This window comes from Rosa rugosa, chromosome 2 (assembly GCF_958449725.1).
Source record: "Rosa rugosa chromosome 2, drRosRugo1.1, whole genome shotgun sequence".
Classification (NCBI taxonomy): Eukaryota; Viridiplantae; Streptophyta; class Magnoliopsida; order Rosales; family Rosaceae; genus Rosa; species Rosa rugosa.
Window position 1 is genome coordinate 22,991,555 of NC_084821.1, and position 21,152 is coordinate 23,012,706.

The window sequence follows — 21,152 nt, forward strand, 5'->3', positions numbered from 1 at the left end:
AGGAATCGACATGTCACGAATGGCATCTCGATAGCTCATCAACCCGAAACCGCAAGGCCTTTTGAGTTTAGGTTGTTGGTTTACAAAACACTTTCTTGGACAAATCATTCTAGCAACCTAACAACACATTTTCAAAAGCGGAATTCGAAATGGGCTAAGAGTTTTGGGCTTGCGATCAGACTCTCTATTGGAGAGGATGTTTAGCTTTTTATATATTTTAGCAGTTGCACCAAACTCCTAAGTGGCTATCCATTATAACTTTTAGCTATCTCTCTCCTAAATATAGAGAGTGAGATGAGCCTCTCTATAATTTAAAATATTTCTTTTAAGTTATTTTATGTAATTTATAAATACATTTAAACTATTTAATCTTCATTTAAAAAATTATATAAATTCAAAACTACCTAAAATAGAGAGCATTGATGCAGACGTAATTCTAAAGTGGCTAGCTAAAATAACTTTTTAGCTACTTTAGCTAAAATTTGACTCAAAAATGGCTAGCATTGCTAAAGATGCTCTAACTAATATAATTGTAGCCAGTAGCCAGTAGCCACAACCCCAACTCAACATCAAACTCGAATGATAAAATCGAGATTTGTATTCAATTATTTGAGCTTACGTTAAACATGCATGCATACGAACTTATATTAACATGCATGCATGTAGTTGTTACACATTTATAGAATGATATCATATTTTTTCATGTAAATATAGACATATATATATTCTACTTTGTGACCCAACTGCAGTGTATAACATATATTTTGTGTGATAATCAGTTTAGACACCATATTTCAAAACTCTAGCTAATTCATAGAGCAAGACACTATGCTGCGAAGAATGATTTTGAAGTATAGAGAGCATCGAAGTTACTTGGGTGCACACTCTAGTCCACATAATAATGTTGGTTTCTAACTCACCAATCCTCATTCTCGGATCCATATGGTACTAGAAGGTTTTTATCACAAAGGTAAGATGCTTGGAAAAGGAATTCCGGAAGAAAAAAACACAGTATCTGTGTCGACGAGCAGCAGTCTGCAGGCAAAGAAGAAGCGGAGGACTGATCAAACCATACTGAGCCCTTTTCCTATAGCTCAAAAGTCCCCATTCTATAGCAACATTGCTCCTAAATTCAAAAGAGGTCCAAATCCAACTGTAAGAAATTTTCATTTTCCTTTTATTTGTTCTAACAGAACTGAATTGTGGGAACCATCAGAGGAGGACGAGGAAGACACATACCAAAGATTCATAACTTATGAGGAGTTTTGGAAGGAGTGGGACCGAATGCATCCACTGCCACCATCACTACAGAGGAACTCATTGTCTGAGAGTGAGAAATCAACTACTAAAGAGTACTGGAAGGACAATTACAATAAGAGGGTTAGTTTTACCATTCCCGATTTGTATTGCAGAGAAATATCAACTGCTAGGATGTTGAGGGGACCAAGACCATTGCGAGTTGAGAGAGATATCTCTGTTAGGGAAGAAATGATGTTTCTTCACGACCATATTGATAGAGGGTGGAAAATAGAGGATAGTTTTGGTTTATTTGCTCCAGCGAGCAATCCTCGAAAATATTACCTCCGACATCGCTTGAACGACTACGACTCTTACATTAAGGTTTAAATGGTTTTTGCCGTCTGTTTTAAGATTATATTTTCTTAATTTGGAGTATTACTAGCTAGTAGTATGCTTTATATTATTGTTTACGATTCACAAACTCACAATAACGTTCTTGTTCTTGTTCTTGCTATTACATGCATAGTGTTTAATAAAATCACCACACTCAGTGGCCTGATTAGCTAGAGCCCTCATGTTAGCTGGCTCATTTTATGTCTATTAATTTGGTGTCATTGGGTCGACTATGGGTAAGAAAGTTTTTTATTTTTATCTTTATTTATTTATTTATTTATTTTTTATTTTTATCACCACCCCTACCCACTCCACCTCACGTCACTCATCTTTAATGTCAGTGAGATTTAAATCAATATCATCTATAGTGTTAATTATTAGACTAACAAACTAACGAGTCATGACTCATCGGCATGGACAAGAAAGTTATTTACACAAAAAATAAAGGGAAAAAAGTCCTTTTAGATAAGATTTATTTCCACATTTCCCTTATGAGCGACACTCAATGTGTTAATGAATCTTAACAAAAAAAAAAAAAAAACTTTCAAATATGAATCTCACCGGATTTTAAGTTAGGTAATATGGTATTGGAATCCTAGACCATCAAAAATAGACTCACTTCATATTTATATTGACAGGTCGGACCAATTTATTGTTTTGAGTGCAAAGAAGCCAAAATTGTACTAAAATAGTAAAATATTTAAGGCATAATTGTCAAATTGCTACCTTAGGTTTCATCTTAGTGTCAATTTTTTTTTTTTTTTTTTTTTTTTTGAATAAAGGCTTGGTGCGGCTGCCCTCAAGCCTTGATTAATGAAACCGTCGAATACAAGAGGGGGATATTGAGCCTAAACCCCTGGTTACAATAAGCATGTAGAGTATTTCCCGAAATAATATCAAAAATCTCTACACAAGATATGTATTCTAACAAGCACCAACTAGCAAAGAGTGCTCTAATGGCTACTCCATTTGCTTTGACAAAGCGGTGACATAATGGAAATTAAGATAACTCGATATGTATCCCGATTACAACATAGCATAAGTTCCATAAGCACAACTTTCCTACTATGTTGCCGTCGGATGATAGATTCGATGACACTTATCTTCACCCTGCCACTAGGCCGTAGAGACCATTTGACGAAGCAATGAACTCGCCCACTATAGATCCCACCTCCACAGCCCCTTCGACCCTCAACATCGGCCTGCCGGAATTAAGCCACAGGTTCGTGTCCTTTTGACCCCCAAACACTGGTCCCCTCGATCTAGAGAGAGACCACAATCACCCAACAAAACAGTGCCCGTCCGATGACAGCGTCAATGGACGCGCCGTCGAATGAAGACTAGCAACAATTTTCGAAAACCCTAACGCTGAGGAGAGGGGTCGGGGAGAGCATCTTCATCTTAGTGTCAATTTGCTACTCTAGGTTTCAAAATTAGCCAATTTGCTACCCTAAGTTTTATTTTAGCCAATTTCCTACCCTTCCATCAAATTTACTACTCTAAGCTTTCAAGATTAAGCAATTTACTTCCATAAATTTTCAAAATTAGTCATTTGCTACCTTAGATTTAAAAAACTAATCCATGTTAGGACGAATAAATAGACAAATTAATATGACGAAAAGATTGAAAACATAATCGGTAGAAATAATAATATCAAAATGTGGAAATGGGGTTGGAACCCAAGACCTTATTGACATATATTGTTGGGGAGATCTGTATATTCACCCTCTCCAAAAACCCTCTGAAGTCTGAACTGAAAGAGCGTGAGATCCAGTAGGGACGAAAATGTCAGTGTGTAGAGAAAACGCGAACATCCGAGACAACCACCGCCGTGTGCTGGCGGAGAAATTCGAGCTGCGGCGGAACCTGTACAAGGCGCTGTGCAAAGACACGAGCCTCCCCGACGAGTTGCGGGAGGAGAATCGGTACAAGCTCTCGAAGCTTCCTCGGAACAGCTCCTTCACCCGAATCAGGAACCGCTGCATCTTCTCCGGCCGAGGCCGCGCCGTCTACGAGACCTTCCGCATGTCCCGTATCGTCTTCCGCGCTCTCGCCTCCAAGGGCATGCTCAACGGCGTCAAGAAGGCTTCCTGGTAGCCAAGCCAAACGGTGCGTTTCGTCGCCCTTTGTTTGTTTGTTTGATTATGAGGCTTAAGGTTTAGAGTTGTACCTCAATTTCCAATGCAAGAGTTTATAAGGATTTGGGCATCTCCAAACATTGGCAATTACTTTTTGAGGAGTTGTACACATTTGATTCTCGAATGATTTACGATTATGTAAGATGGAGGAACTGCTAGTGTGTTTACCTGCTATTATTGTATTTGTGGGTGTTTTATTTGCAGGATTGGTGTGATTAAAGTTGAGGAAAAATAAACACAATAGGGAATGCTTATGTTTAGAGCTTGCTTTGGATTACCATTTTCTTGGAAGTTTATTGTTATAAGGAAGATTTGGAATTTGAGAGATAGTTTTGTCGATTCTTGGTTGCTAGAAGTTCATATTCTTGGTTTCTTCCTCTCTTTTTTTTTGGTTGAGATGTTGCTGTATTTGGTAGTGGTGGTGGACTTTCCCTAGTTTCTTGCAGTCAGTTTTGGCCTTTTTCTTATGGACTTGCCTTTTCGCTTATCTTTTCTCCGCTCTTGTCTTCCATTAAAGGGGACCAGGAAAGAGCAGAAAAAACTACTTATACAGCAATGTCTTGCTAGAGAGAAAGATAAGCACAAGATGATTAGACAATGCCTGATTAAACCCCCAAAGCCATCAGACCCAAAAAAATAAATAAATAAATCCCCAAAGCAAAAATGAGTAATTGGATGAAAATTCCAGTGTTAAGGTTTTATTTCCTTACTCTGCAACAGGTTATTAGATTCTCTTTCTCACTTGGTCTTGTGGCAGTTGTCGTCCTCTTCTTTATTCTGTTTTGTAGAAGGGTTTTGGCCATGTTCAACTACAGTCTAAATTGGGTCAAGAGAAGGCCAAATTTTCTCTGTGGCTATGGTTTGATTTTGATTGGCATTTACTTGGAATGGTTTGACTTGCTTGTATAGAGATACCTGTAGAGAGTATGCTGATATGAGTAGAATATTGTCTGGTTTCTTATTTTCTGACTTTTGATTGAGCTAGCTATAGGAGTTGCCTTGGCATGTGAACGGATTTCAACGTGCTCAAACTTGTATTATTTCTGAAGAATATAGCATTGAAATAGCCATCAGTTTTAACCATGCCTTTGAAAAGAACTAAGTCTGCGATTTGAATTGTTCCAGTGGAAACTCTTTCTTCTTGCTTTTTTTTTTTTTTTGGAAGTTGAATCATGAGTAAGGGAACTTGGTATTTTTGGAGGTCTTTACCAATCCTTTGTAATGTGTGAAAGTTTTTCTAGTAGCTATCTAGGATTCTAATTAACAGCTTATTCCCAGTTTATTCTTTTGTGATTCTTAGTGGGATTTGGAAATAATTTTGAGTAGTGACTGTAAGAGTTTTTGAAAGAATTCTTGCACGAAAAAATAAAAAAAAAGATGATTGCAAATTGTTGCTTAAGTGTTGCCACTGATGGAATTGACTTGTTCAATAGCTGGAGATTGAAGAGGAAGTTGTTTACTCTTTTATACATATTCTTAAATGGACAAAGTATATAATTGTTGTTGAAGTGTTACGATTCAGTATGTGGTTGGAATCAATAACCGCACCATTTCCTCGTTTAGTGTTACTGTGAGTTGATGATTTTACTTATCATTGAGGTTTTTCAAGGTCTTTCAATGAGATCTGGGAAGTATTTTCCTAAATTCTCACATGTTCCCTTGCAGGTACTGATAAGACTGCAGAAGTTAGGAAAAGACATCTGTTGCTGTACTCTCTTTTGGTAATTCTTGAGAAGTTAGGTTCTCTCTTTGGTGGAGTAGTCTTGTTAATTGGTAGGTCTGGCAATTTAGTTTAGATTCTGTTCAGGGTATGTCTTGGGGGACGTTTTATATCTCTCTCAAAACTCTTTTCCCGTTTACTTAATAAAGAATGCTTCTCTTAGGTTGGTGAATCCTCTATTCCAATTGTTCAATTCAGAGTTAGTAAATTTAATTAAGGTTTGTTTTGATCCATATGTAGTTAATCCTCATTGCACATTTTTCAGGCCGGTTAATCTTTTGCTTTACTTCCTTATTTGATAATCTTAATAGTGAGAGTCAAAAAACGAGCAAGGGTGAGCTGAAGGGCCTTATTTTTCTTATATGAGGATTAAGACAAGGTGATCACTTTAGAGCAATCTGGAGTAACGGTGAATACAGAATCCAACATTAGACCAATCCACCCTCGATCTTCTCATCACTCTCTGTCATAGGCCTTAGCTATATCCAGCTTTAGGGACATTTTCTTCTTCCCATTCTTTGCCCTTCTTTTGGTTGCTTGAATGGATTTGTATGCCACCATAATGTTGTATGTGATTAACCTTTTGGAACAAAAGCACTTTGAAATTCGGATGTGATTAGAGGCAATCTTCAACCGGTTAGCTAGGCTTTAGATATAAATTTATATAGATCATTACAAATATTTATGGGTCTAAATTCAGGTCATCAAAGTAGGGTAGTTTGTTTTCGGAATCAGAGCAATGAGAAGATAGTTTAGATTCCAAATAGTGCTCCTTAAAACAGTTCATTGATAAAATCATAGAAACTTATAATACATCGGATATTAGCCTCGACTCAACCACTGAGTGTGCAGGAAAAAAAAAAGGGGTGCATTTTAGCTTGTATATCTATATCCGCTGCCGGATTACAAATGTACAAATAACCAAATTGAAGAAGTGAAAAATGATTTCACTTCCTTTATTAGTGCTTAGACATTTTTTCTTTTCTTTTGAGGAGATTCTTGTAAACAATTTATTCTTCTCTGTGACTCAACCTTAGAGAACTTCAAAATATGGGATGTCGGCAATAGGGTTTACGAGAAAACTGAAGAGTAGTGATCGAAGACGTTCTCTTGATTTTCAAGCTAAGTATATGCCTCATGCCTTCCAAAGAACACAAGAACACCAGACATACATGCGTCTTTATTACTTGTATATATTACTTTACAAGCTACAATAAGCAATTACAATTAATCAGCAACTAGCCAGATGAAGTAGATTCTCTTACAAATAAATCTAAGATCTAGGTCAAGGATCATATATTATCTTATATCTTTGGCACAATTCTTAATTATCTGGAGAAAGGGGAGAAACCTAAAAGAGTGGTTTTAGTACTAGTGTACCTTGGAGGCAAAGCAAGGGACATAAACAAAAAATTAATTTACCAAATTAGAGAATTGAAGCAAATGATATTAAAGTATGCTTTCCCAGTATTACAAACTATATATGGTAGTATATTCTTTTCTTTGGTTCAGGGGCATGTAGTTATAATTCTTAAGTAGTGCGTACATGCATCATCAGAAGCCAAACATACCCAAAGCCAATGTCTTGGGAGCACTAAGATTCTATTTCATGCAGACTGTCACAATCATACCACACATAATCCATAATTGAAGAAAAGAACAAATGAGAACCTCAGTCCCTTAACTTATTAAGTAGATGTCTTGAGTTTCATCAAAGAAATCAAAAGAGAAAAAGTGTCTTGATCCCAAAGAAGGAAAGCAGGTTAAAGAATATGGTTAGGCCCCAAACATTCCCTTATATTAGTTCACTTCAACATGTGAAACCTGCAGGTCTTAACCCACGGATTAGCTCTCAGATTAAGCAGAAATTCAGACCCGAAAAAACCCTTTAGTTCTTTACAATGCCTACTTCTACAACCCAACCCTCACAAAGACCAGCTAGTAACCCGATTCGATTAATTGGTATCATCTTGCTAGCTATAGTTGTTCTTCTGGGTCTTGCTGTGCTCATCACTTGGCTAGTAGTCAAGCCTAAACGCCTTGTTTATACCATCGAAAATAGTTCAGTCAAGGACTACAACTTCACCAATGACCACCTCTCTGGCACTTTTGATTTCACCGTAAGGTCTTACAACCCCAACAAGAGAGTCTCGTTTTACTATGATTCCATCGAGGCTACAGTCAATTACAATGACCAAACATTGGCATTTTCTACTGTCGAGCCATTTTACCAGCGCCATCGAAATGTGACCCGATTCAACTTGGAGTTCGTAGCTAAAAACACTGCACTTCCCAGCTTTGTCTCCAAGGATTTCTTGCTCGAGAAAGCCACGGGTAAGGTTCAACTGGATATTTGGCTCAAGGCAAGAATAAGGTACAAGGTGGGAGCATGGAAGTCGAGGCATAGGACACTGAGGGTTTCGTGTTCGCCGGTGTTCGAGTTCAACAGGTTCAAGAATTTGAAGAGGACCTACTGTTCTACAGAACTTTGAGGCCAAGCATCTGCTTCATGCGGTTTCAATGAGTATATTTTTCTATCTATTGTTTGGGATTGGATTTTTTTTTTTTTTTGGTTACATTGTTTTACTAACATTGTTTCAAACATTTTCTTGATGTTTCCTGAACTATATATGTGTGTGGTCATTGTTGTGTATTGATTTGGGTTTGTAATTTTCCATATAAGAAATCGTGTTTGTGATATTCATACATATTCATTTATTTGTTCTGTCTGGTCACTCAAGTGTAAAAACAACCAATTAATATTGGATTAATTTGACAATACATGTTTGCGAATTTCTTTTTCTTGATTACAATTAATTAGTTAACTAATTAATTACAATTAATTAGTTATTAAACTAATTAGTAAAAGGTTGTATAGTACAAAATGCTCGAGTCTCGAATCTGGATCATCGATCATAGTCGGTCACAAATGCATTAACAACGTACACTAAACAGTGCGATCATCGATCCCTAGTAGCTAGCTAGCAGGAGGTGACGATGATGAGCTATTCTGTAAACCCAAATTGAGGATGCATGGTCACCGCTGCGCACTTGCCATAGATGTGGATGACCTGGCCAGCGCAGTCGTCGAAATGTTTAGGGTTGTGCCTGGGCCATTTTAGGAGGAGATCCATGGCGGTTGATGGGAGAATGCAACAACTGTAAACTTGCATTCCAAGGAATCGATATGCTAAAAGGAGAGTTTGTTAGAGAAGAACAAATTGCATGATCATATTAATTACGAGCCTGTATAATATTTCAGAAGTAGATAATACTTCACACTACTTATGAACCTATATTACCATCTATATTACCATAAGAAGAGTGATTCTTCAGATTGGTAATATAAGTTTTAAGATACATCAATGTATTGATACATCAAGTAAATCTGTAGATTTGGTTCAATATATAGGTAATTAAGTTAGTTTGATATAGAGATAAAGTAGTAAAAAAAATTAGTCAATTCAGTTTACCTCTCAACCAAACTAACTTACTTGATGTATCGTTACATTAATGTACCATAGATGAATCTAAGCATGAGATAGAACAAGAAAATCAGGCTCCGACAACATCAAAGATATTTTAGATCACCATTTCCAAGAACTCAAATTACATGATTTCCTCTAAGTATTTCTTGAACGTTTGAGTCGACAAGATAGAACATTAAAAAAAAAATGTTATCGTAGTTGTTCTTGGTTCTTATTTAAGCACTTAATGAAAACAAAGAGAGATGGGAAGAAGTAAAAGGTCAAAACCCGTCAGGCCCTCATCTAGATATAGATCGACATCGAGCCTATGGAAGACAAAAGCCACATAGGAACTGCAAAGTTCTTTGAGAAGTTGCCAAAGATTAGGCACACATAAATTAAGACTTTGCTTCACGTACTTGACCCATTCGATTCCTAGTAGAGCAAACTTTTTATTTATTTATTTTTTTATTTTTTTTTTTATAAGAATAAGATAATACCATTAATAAACGAAAAGATTATAACGAATTGGAATAACCGATTGGGGTATAACACCACGACACATATTCCCACCATGATCACAGCTACGGGTCCGTCCCTTTAAGAGAATTCATGAGCCGAAAGAGCCCAACCCTAACCAAGTTTTATGCCCATAATTGCGAGCTACAATAAAAGTTAACCAATCTTGAGTATGACTATACGATCTCGCCACAAACCCCTTCACCCTCTTCAACACCGTGTCCCAAAACAGCACTAGACCACGTGCAAGGGCAATTCACCATCACGTTGATAACCAGAAAGCACCGACAATTTAACGAATAGTCCCCGGGAAGAACACCATAGAAATGGCACAACAAGAACAAGACTCCCAAACCCTAGCTCAAATGAGTAGGGACTTATTACTACACCTAAAAAACCAACCAATAATATCCTAAAAAGATCCAAAAGAAACTAATGCAATATTCAACTTTCCTTCCCATTGAAGCCACTAACAGCAACCCAGAAATTCTCGTCACCAGACATATGCAAGCAGCTGCAACATCCCTTCCACCAGTTCTGATGCGCACCACCAACCCACCACTCACCCAGCAATCCTAGCCTTGCCAACCACCCAAAGACGCCCAACCTTGAGTCTGAAACCACCAACCCAGATCAGCTAATAAGGATACCCATCAGCTATTTTCCAACCACACCAGCAGACCATAATTGTGTATCACAAATTCACAATTATCATTCTGTAACTGTTGTTTTATGCCAGCTAGCAATTAGGATAAGGATTGTAAGATTTGAACACTTGTCGTTGATCCACGATGTGGAATCTTTCCTTTCAACACCTTTAAATTTGTAGGCTTTCCCATTTCTGGGGTATGAATGAAAAATATGTTTTGAATTCTCTATTTTTATCCTTTTATCTGCTCTGGCACCTACTATTTGGTATCAGAGACCATGACCCTTCGGGGCCTGCAGACTACCATACCGTCCCAACCAATGACCTCGTCGGCGATGCCTATGTTGTCGACACCACTCATCACCTCCGCTGCCAGCTCTAGCAGCTCTTTCACCGACCTCGCCAACTCTGTTGTCCAGCTTCAACTCCAGACCGATTCCATACTCACCACAGTCGCCTCTCTGCAAGCTAATCATGCCTCGTTTCAAAACCATCTTGCTGCCCAAATGGCTTCTTTTCAACAATCCCTCTTTGACAGTTTCTTTCTCCTACCTCCATCTCCAGTCTCCTCTGCTACCACCACTCAACCGCCCCAACTGACCTTTAGCACCATTCCAGCCCCTACCTCTACGTGGTCTGGCTTGGGCATGTCAAACCCCCTACCTCCCCTCACTTCCCAACCCTCCACCACCCTACAGAGTGCTCCGTCCCTGCTGACCTCCACAACCACAACATCATCCATTTTCTCCGGCAATTTCTCTCCACACCTACACACCAGCTCCACTTACTCCTACTCCTTCCCTCGTTATTCACCTCCCCCAAATTTTGGCCATTTCGAGATACCCATTTACAAATCCTCTAGAGTCGAGCTCACTCGCTACTATGGCGACGATGTTGTGGGCCGGCTTGCCATGGCCGAGAGGTACCTGCGTGCAAATCACGTTCCATTACACGAGCGAGTCCAAACTGTGGCTACCCATTTCAGTCTAGATCCATCCATTTGGATGAATGCGTATGAGCAACGCCACCCTTGCCCCTCTTGGGACTCCTTCTTTCAGACTCTACTTGAGCACAACAACACAGATTTTAAAGCCTCCCTTTCACATCTGCAGCAAACCGGGTCAGTCGATAATTTTATTACCACCTTCACCAAACTCTCTTGTCGAGCTCCGAACTGGACCGATGCCCAACTACTACCCATTTTTTGTGGAGGACTCAGGCTTGAGATTAAGCATTATGTGATGGCTCACTCTCCTTCTTCCCTCGCAGAGGCCCAACCCCTAGCCAGACGCTTTGAAACTAAACTCTCAGAGCTCAGACAGAGCCGTTTGCAACGCTTTGGTTCAATGAGACCATTCCCTACCTCTGCTCCTCCACCCAGAGCAACTACTCCACCAATTCAGAGCTCATCACAACCAAGCTCCAGCCACACACCTACTCCCACTCCCACTCCTACCCAAGCTGGTGGCATGACTACCCAGATCCTATCCACAGCGGAACAGAGGGAACGCAGAGTTAAGAGGCTCTGTTTCAATTGTGATGGTCAGTATTCAAGAGGTCATGTGTGTAAAAACCCATTCCTTGCTAGCCTTGAGCGCCTAAACACACATGAAGATAACCAAGAATTCCACGATTGTCCCACCTCCTTGCAGGACAACCCAGATCAGAGAGCGCGTACCCCCTTCATGCCATTACAAACACCCAGGTGGGAGAGATGATGCAATTCAATGGGTTCATTGACCAAATTCCAATCCGGGTGTTCGTGGACTGTGGAGCTGCGATGAACTTCCTCAACCCAGCCATAGTAGAATAATTGGGCATTCCGATTACTCCCCACCCCTCACCACTCTTTACATCAGCCTCTGGCCATATAGTTTCCCCAGCTGGTATCGCACACAACATCACAGTGCGCATCCAAGGCTACTCTTTCACGACCTCGTTTCTCCTCCTTGCAATGGCGGGTTACGATTTGGTTCTTGGGGCTCAATGGCTAGATACGCTCGAGTTCATTGGCTGGCACTTCCTAAACAAGGTTATGGCCTTTGTTATCAATGGAAAACAGTATGTTCTTCGAGGAATCAGTGCAAAACGTCAACCTTGTGACGACGAAGCCTTACTGGGCCTTATGCAGGTTGCTCAATTTGACTCCAGCCCACCTGTTCTGTCCATCAGTCCCACCGAGCCCATTTCACCACACAACCCTGCGGTGGACTCCCTTATACATCAATTTTAAGAGCTGTTTACCAGGCCCATTGGACTACCATCGAAACGGGCCATTGGTCATCATATCCCACTATTGCCAAACAGAAGTCTAGTGACAATCAGACCATACAGATATGCTCATTCTTAGAAGAATGAAATTGAGACCCAGATACAGGATATGCTTTCCCAAGGTATCATCAGGCCTAGTACCAGCCCATTCTCTTTACCAGTTTTGTTGGTAAAAAAAGGGGAAGGGACTTGGAGGTTTTGTGTGGATTATCGCTCGTTGAATGCCGTGACAATCAAAGATTGTTTCCCTATTCTAATGGTGGACGAATTAATCGATGAGTTACATGGGGGCACACTTTTTTCTAAACTCGATCTCCGATCCAGCTATCACTAAATAAGAATGCACGAAGATGACATTCCGAAAACAGCTTTTCGGACTCATGATGGACACCACGAGTTTATGGTAATGCCCTTTGGCCTTTCTAATGCTCCCTCTACTTTTCAAGCATTAATGAATGACATTTTTCGCCCTTTTTTGGGTAAGTTTGTCCTAGTATTCTTTGATGATATTCTTGTGTATAGCACTGATTTGGACATTCATATTCATCATTTAAGTCAAGTACTACAACTGCTGCGTGACAATCATCTTAAAGTTAAGTTAGAAAAGTGCTCTTTTGCCTTGCCATTAGTCAATTATATTGGGCATATTATCTCAACACAGGGGGTCGAAATGGATTCGGAAAAATTAGAAGGGGTTTCAGAGTGGCCCGCCCACTACTTTTAAGGCCTTGAGGGGTTTTTTGGGGTTTACAGGCTATTATTACAGATTCATCAAGCACTACGGTATTCTGGCAAAGCCACTGACAGATTTGCTGAAGAAAGATAATTTTACATGGTCCAAGAAAGCTGATGATGCATTTCTTCAACTGAAATCAGCTGTAACATCGGCTCCTGTATTAGTCTTGCCAAACTTTGACGAGGAGTTTTCGATCGAGACATATGCAAGTGGAGTAGGCATAGGGGCAGTGCTTTCTCAACAACGTCATCCAGTGGCATTCTTAAGCAAGGCCTTATCACCAAAGAATCAGTCTCTATCGGTTTACGACAAAGAGATGTATGCCATCCTTTTTTTTTGTCGAAAAATGGCGTCATTACATTTTGGGCCGCACCTTTACTATCATCACGGATCATCAGATGCTCAAGCACCTGCTAGACCAAAAAATAATCACCCCTTCTCAGCATAAATGGCTATCCAAACTCATGGGGTACAGTTACAAAATTTAATACCGAGCTAGCAGCCTAAATACTGTACCTGATGCGTTGTCTCACCAAGAGGAGCTCCATGCCATCCAAGGTATATCTAGCCCCATCTTTGATAGCATCAAAGCCATTGAACTTGCTTGTGAGCAAGACCCTACATCTCAATCAATTGTCCAAGCAATTCAATCAGGAAAACAAATCAAGAAGGGCTTCTCTCTATCCAATGGACCACTTCACTATAAAAATCACATCTACATTCCAGAAACATCTGATTGGAGATACAAGGTTCTTTCAGAATTTCATTCATCCTTGGAGGCAGGGCATTCCGGTTACCTCAGAACCTTGATTCGCTTGGGCCGTAGCTTTGCTTGGCCGGGTATGCGCAAGGATGTGAAGCACTTTGTGGCAGCTTGTGACACCTGCCAGCGACACAACTATGAAACCTTGAAGCCCCCTGGCCTTCTCAAACCATTACCGGTTTCGGATAATACTTGGGTTCACATATCGATGGACTTCATCGACGACCTTCCTATTTTGAATGGCAAGAATGCAATAATGGTGGTAATTGACTGTTTCTCAAAGCATGACCACTTTGTCGCAGTCACTCATCCCTACACAACTGCCACAATAGCAGAGGCTTTTCTCAAAGAAATTTTCCGGCTTTATGGCCTTCCTCGCACTATTGTCAATGACCGTGACCCAATCTTCACCAGCCACTTCTGGGAGGCACTCTTCAAATCACAAGGAACTAAGTTGTGCAGGAGTTCAACATATCACCCACAGTTTGATGGTCAAAGTGAGGTGGTGAATCACTCATTAGAACATTATCTCAGGTGCTTTGTTGCTGACAAACCAAATTCCTGGTCCAATTTGCTCCATTGAGCAGAATGGTGGTATAATACCACTTACAATTCCATAACACAGATGACTCCCTTTCAGGCTGTTTATGGCACTCCACCACCGAGCATCCATCGCTATCTTCCTGGCTTCACAGCCATTCATGCAGTTGACCTTGCACTGCAAAACAGAGATGAATTATTGGAACTGTTGAGGACTGATATGCATACTGCCCAGAACAGGATGAAGCAACAGGCAGACAAAAATAGAACAGAGAGAACCTTTGAAATTGGGGATTGGGTATGCCTCAAACTTCACCCATATCGACAGAAGTCCCTCTGCAACTGTCCTTCACAGAAGCTAGCTCCTCGATATTATGGACCCTTCCAGATCACAGCAAAGCTCAGTCCGGTGGCTTACAGACTTCTCCTGCCATCACAGTGCAAGCTCCACCCTACTTTCCACGTTTCACTCCTAAAAAAGAAGATTGGAGACCACACCACAGTCTCGACTACTCTCCCTCCCTTCGCTAATGATGGTTCATTCTCTTGGACTCCGCAGAAAGTCCTTGATATGGCGGTCGAGAAAAAGAAGAATAGATCAGTTACAAAATGGCTCGTCCAATGGACTGGCCTTCCAGTTGAGGACATAACTTGGGAGGAGGCCCACTTCCTGATGAATCGTTTTCCCCAATTCTAGCCCTGAGGACAGGTCCTTGCTTGAGGGGGTGGGAATTGATAAGGACACCCATCAGCTATTTTCAAACCACACCAGCAGACTATAATTGTGTATCATAATTATCCTTCTGTAACGGTTGTTTTATGCCAGCTAGCAATTAGGATAAGGATTGTAAGATTTGAACACTTGTCGTTGATCCACGAGGTGAAATATTTCCTTTCAGCACCTTTAAATTTGTAGGATTTCCCATTTCTATGGTATGAATGAAAAGTATGTTTTGAATTTCTCTGTTGTGGCACCTACTATTAGCCCTAAACCACCTCTACCACCAACCCGATCTACCTGCAAACCACCACCCAAGACCCATCAGAGGATGCCTCAAACCACCTACGCGGCCACCATAGAGAACTCCAGCCCCGATTGAATGCCAACACGATCCATCCCATGGTTCGTGTTCCAATCGGATTTGCCGCCGCTGTCATCCAAAAAGAAGAAAATCTGATCGCTATCTCCTTACCTACACCTACCATAACGTATTGGAGAACAGCCCACACCCACCCGGCAGCAGCCACCCTATCCCACCAAAACCAAAGGCTCGCGTAGGCACGAGGATGCCACCAGACGAGCAACCCAGCAAACCCTAGATGCACCAAGTTTTCTCTTCAATATTTGTGGAGCAGTTTTTTTTAAAGAAACCAACTTCCCTTTCCTTAAATATTCCCTTTCTCTACTCTCTAGTAGAGTAATTACCGAACGAGCTAGTAACTTGGTGAGTAGTCTCCTTTGAATCTTTTGTGCCTTACAAAAGTTCATTGAACCTACAAAAAAACCGCACCTCCAACTCTACCAAAAATGATTTGCCCAATAAAAATAAAAAAATTCTATCCAAAATGACACTTAATTCTCAAAATGCATGCTAGGTAGATCAGTGCAGTAGACCTCATTCCTTCACCAAACTTGCTCCATGATTACAAATAAAGAACCATCAATAGTTTCATATACCATGCACACCTGCTTCATCTAATATCATGGGCCATTTAGACGTCTTCATTCTTAGTTCATGCTAGCTTCGCTTTGTACGCAAAGATGCAATAGCATCTCCACGGCGTCGGAAGTCTCTATTAGAGACATGCTGCGAACGTCATTGATTCATTGATTGTGAAAAATGATATCAAATATTTTTATAACAGATATTCTAAATTTTACGTGGTATCAAAAAGCACAATAAGGGAGAATGTAAAGTTTTAATCACGATAAATGTATCGGACAATTCCATCCCTTGAGAATTGATTTTGAGATTAATATCCTAACATATTCAATGTGACGTCAAAGTAGGTTATGCATGTTAAGCTCAATGCATATTCTTCCGTGGAAAAAAGTAATTCTGGTTGGCCGGTAACCTTTCCCTTTTCTCGTGGAAATTTTAGTACCTTACTGATGTCTACAAGAATAATGAGCCTTAATTTAGCATTCAATTAATATATGGGTGAGATGATCACATTCATATATATATCTTTGGTAGGAACTTTGATAAACATTGTGCTGATGAAGCTGGAAACTTTATTATATGACAATTCTCTTTCAAATTTTTTTTTTTTTGACTTTGTCAAGGGGAACCCAAAGGCTTCCTAGGCACAAGATAAACCCCTTCGGCGCATGTGAAATGCTCCAACTGTGCATTGCAGCACAGTACCTGACCTCTTTGACAGCTTCGGGGTTCGAACCTAGGTTAGGGAGCACGCCCAACTAGGCAAGAACCACTAGACCACTTGCAGTGGTTAATTCTCTTTCAAATTGATTAGGGATCAAGTGTGAGTGAAAATGTGAAAGGAAGTTTCAATGGCTTAGCCTTCGAGTGTTTAATAATATGCCTACCCATTTATACTCATGTTGTCATACATAGACTCGTTATTTTGGTCGAAATCAAGTTGCACATGATCGATTTTGGCCATCAACTCGACCGTTGCTTTTTCTTGAAGTCATGTACTACGCACTAGAAGATTGTTCTAGACTGATCATTTTGGTAAAACTAATACATTTAATTCAATCACAATCAGTATTTACTTTCTAAACCTTCAATTCAGACAATTAATCGATGACTCAGATCAACAACTGTGCCGGACCGTCTAGAAAGTTGGTGACCCGATGACAGGTCAGGTCAGGTCAGCCAGCCGACCGAAGTCTTGGTAAATGGCGGTCGTAACTATATTATCCTAAAATAGCGTAATTTGTTGTAAAATAAGTTTTAATCCACACAAAAAAACGTAACGATTTTACATTATTTTAGAGAGAGACTCGATGAAATAGACATATCAGTACTATTTTTGCACTTGGCGCATCAAAAGAGTGCCAACCTTCCCATTGCCTTTATGAATTTAAACAGTAAGCATCCTAGTCTTCATCATATTCAGAGTATAATTGCGTTTTCTTTTCTTTCTTCTTTATATCACGTATCTGAATTTCTTTTTCGGTTTATATGTGTTTTATCCATATATATATTTTTCATTTTTGTCCCTCATATTATTAACTATATATTGACATGTTTATTTACTTATAATGAGTATGGAAATAAGGTGAATGACATGACTTTCTCAATGTTGTCCAACACAAATGAAAATAAATTTAGCGAATCGAATTGCATGTGAGCCCTAGATCAAAATGTTATTAAGTTTCTGATTTCTCAAGTGATATCTATATCTATATCTATACTATTATTAAGAGAAGAGAGCTTGCTCTCCAAAACTGAATTTTTTTACAAATTTAACATTTATATATTAAAAAACTATGAAATATAATTAATCAATCAGGATAATATGGTAAATTGTAAAATAGAAAAAAAAAATAAAAAAGCAGAAAATGTGGTAGTTGTACGGAAAGTTTTTCCACCACCTTTAACTTCTCTCCACACACATAGTGGGTGGGCCCTGCTAGTTATTATTAAGAGAAAAGAGCTTTCTCTCTAAAACTGAATTTTTTTACCAATTTAACCTTTATTTATTAAAAAACTATGAAATATAACTAATCAATAGGGATAATATGGTAAATTGAATAATTGAAAACAAAAGAATAAAAAAAAGCAGAAAATGTGGTAGTTGTATGAGAAGTTTCTCCACTACCTTTAACTTCTCTCCACACACATAGTGAGTAGACCCGGCTAGTATAAATTATCAGGCTGCATCTATCTGTCATTCCATCCCTCATTTGATGCCAGACGAGCAAATTGCAAATAGCATGAATCAACTCATCCAATATAACCAATGTAGGGGCCAGAGGGCATATACCTGATAATGTGATCAATCAAGATAAGAGACACACTAGATATTTACCACTATTTGCTTCTTCCCCACTGTGTTTAGTTGGCCTCAAAGAAAGGCATGAAAGATATTTACACTTATTGGGTCCTTAACCCCTTCCTTGAACTTAAATCCCTTCAAGTATATGATATATGTAATGATTTGATGGGGGGGGGGGGGAGGTGGGGCGGGGGCGGAGGCAGTTGTGCCCTCAAAGCAAAGCAATCACCCCATTTCTGAATTCTAGACCCCTCCACACATTTCCACTGGTTAGCTAGCTAGATCTATATATTTCAGCGTTCTCGCATGGACAAAATAATAAAGCTAAAGGGAAGAAAACATGAAGATATTTACATCAATTAGGACAGCGCAAAAGAAAAGAGGAAAACGATTTCAAAGACCGGAATACCTAATACATTTTACACCATCTCCTTGTTTCTATGCTAACAAATTATATACACGGAAAATCTACTGTTCATTGCAATATCGATCGTATTAATATGTAAACTCTGGATTTAATATTACAAGTCGACCAACTTTACATAATAATAGACTAGATTCAACCGGTAATCCATTATGAAGTTGTTTATCATTGATAAACGAAGTTAGCTATTCTCTCGTTACTAGCCTACGTACTCTTAACCAAATTTGTGTATCAATAAATTAATGTCCCTAAAGAGAACTCTATATACAAAACTCCATATACATATATATTCATTGTGATCTTCCCACATTTTCTGGGTTAAAGGGAGATGCAAAAGAAGTTAATTATGGAGGAGCGGCAGAAGAACGTGATTAATGTTTACGCAGACGAGGACCCATGCATAGATGCAAGAAGTTGTATAATTAAGTAGAAAGCAATAACAAGCCATTCGAAAACAAACAAGAGATGCATAGATCGGTGTCGATCAACGTAGCTGTGGGAGAGTGTGGGACTCGAGTCATTGGATCGGGGGCCATGTTGTGGTTGCATGAACACAAAACCACATGTGGATTTCATTATGTCGTAGTTTTCTTTTCTTTTATATTCTACTACTTTTCTATTATAATCGATGTTTAATGTCGACTGCTTGGAAGACATAATGTCACATTATGTGACCATGTTAGTGTTCTTTAAAGTTTTAAGTTATGGGCCTTATTGTAAGATTTACATGTTATTTAGTTTCATATCCAGCTAAAAAACGAAAGAGAAAATGAATAGACAAGTGTGATTGGCCAATTAGGACACACAAATCAAATCAAATCAAATCAAAATCAAATTCACAACAGTTACCTCTAGATAATGCAGATTGAATATATAATGACACTCTTTTCACATCAGAAAATTTGATTCAAATCTCAGTGTGCATAATATAATTCAATTTTACACTTAAAATTCGAATCTCTTTTCTTAATATTTCATAGTTACATGACATTATTGCACATTTCTTGGGTTTTTTTTTTTTTTTTTCCAGAACTCATATTGAAGAAATGACCATAAGTTTCAGTGAATGAACTCATCAACTCCACCGAGGAACAGACCGGAGAAATGGCACCAAGCCGAGAAAGAGAAAATGGTTAAGTGTAGATAAGATGGATCGATTAGGTTAAACATCTTTGTAAACCCTTACCATCAAAGACAAGTAGAAAAGAATTCTTGTGCATTAAATAGATCAACCACCTCAGTACAACGACTTTCACTATACAGATGTTCACCCCAAGTTATGGTGACCCATTTTGGTCACACGATGTGAAAACCAATTTGATAAACATTTGGTTGGGGGTCTTTAAGCTAACCTGTAACATTAATTAAAAGAAAAATAATATAAATATGTATGATTTCACTTATTATAAACTTCATGAAATATAAGTGACACCACATGGTTGGCAACAAATCGAGTCAACACACCAACATGCAACAGGCCGGCTAAAAGGAGTTATATATTAATCACTATGTACATTTTCTTTGTGCTTATACTAATCAAGAAAGTTAAGCCAGTTTTTAATGATAATGTAATATTGGTAAAACCAACCCATGTTTGAATTCACAACTCACAAGCATACTGAGCAAGATGAGGAAGGGGTAGTTGAAAAGGGCTTTGAATTAAAGAAATAGCCTCCAATTTCTTTAGGATGAAGACTCAATCTATCTAGCATCTTGGCTATAACAAAGTAGCAAAACTAATTGAGTATTCACCTTTATTTGAGGCAAAGTTATCATAGTTATGAGACAACTTTTTATACAACTAATAAAAGAATAAAAAACAAATATCGATCCATTCATAGATTTCATGAGCCAAATGCACCTATCATTGAAAGGGGGGTTTCTAAATTTTAATACATTTTATGTCTCTCGAAGGGCCACTTAGTGGATTGGACTTTTTCATTTCTCCAATGAAATCTAAGAATTCTTGGTTCTAAACCCTAGTTTAATATCCTACTTCAATGATCATATATCATTTCTTGGTACAAAGTTGGTTTTTCTTTTCAAAGATTTTATGTTTATCCTAATATCAAACACACTAAGCTCTAAAATAAAGAATATAATTATCCACAAGGTGTGGTCAGATTGGCAAACTCAGCTATAGCTTAGGCGAGCTTCCAAGTCTGGTACCCCAAGCCCAAGGTCCTGAGTTCAATGCTTTAGTCTCCTAGTTGTCAGCTTTAGGGGAAACTACTCTAAAAAAAAAAAAAAATGTAATTCTTAAACTAGACATAAAAATGAGTAGACACCCTAATTTTCTCCTTTAATATTCTATAAACTAAACA

General features: G+C 38.9%; 2 protein-coding genes across 2 annotated transcripts; both read left to right on the top strand.

Moving 5' to 3' along the window:
- Positions 1–3,417: 3,417 nt before the first annotated feature.
- Positions 3,418–4,005, top strand: LOC133730557 (small ribosomal subunit protein uS14m-like). The gene is made up of 2 exons (XM_062158123.1): positions 3,418–3,725; positions 3,975–4,005. Exons 1-2 carry the CDS (start codon positions 3,418–3,420, stop codon positions 4,003–4,005), a joined length of 339 nt encoding a protein of 112 aa, XP_062014107.1.
- Positions 4,006–7,309: 3,304 nt separating this feature from the next.
- On the top strand, positions 7,310–8,208 carry LOC133732424 (uncharacterized protein At1g08160-like). The gene has a single exon (XM_062159970.1). The coding sequence runs from the start codon at positions 7,392–7,394 to the stop codon at positions 7,980–7,982; it is 591 nt and encodes a 196-aa protein (XP_062015954.1). The 5' UTR covers positions 7,310–7,391; the 3' UTR covers positions 7,983–8,208.
- Positions 8,209–21,152: the final 12,944 nt, after the last annotated feature.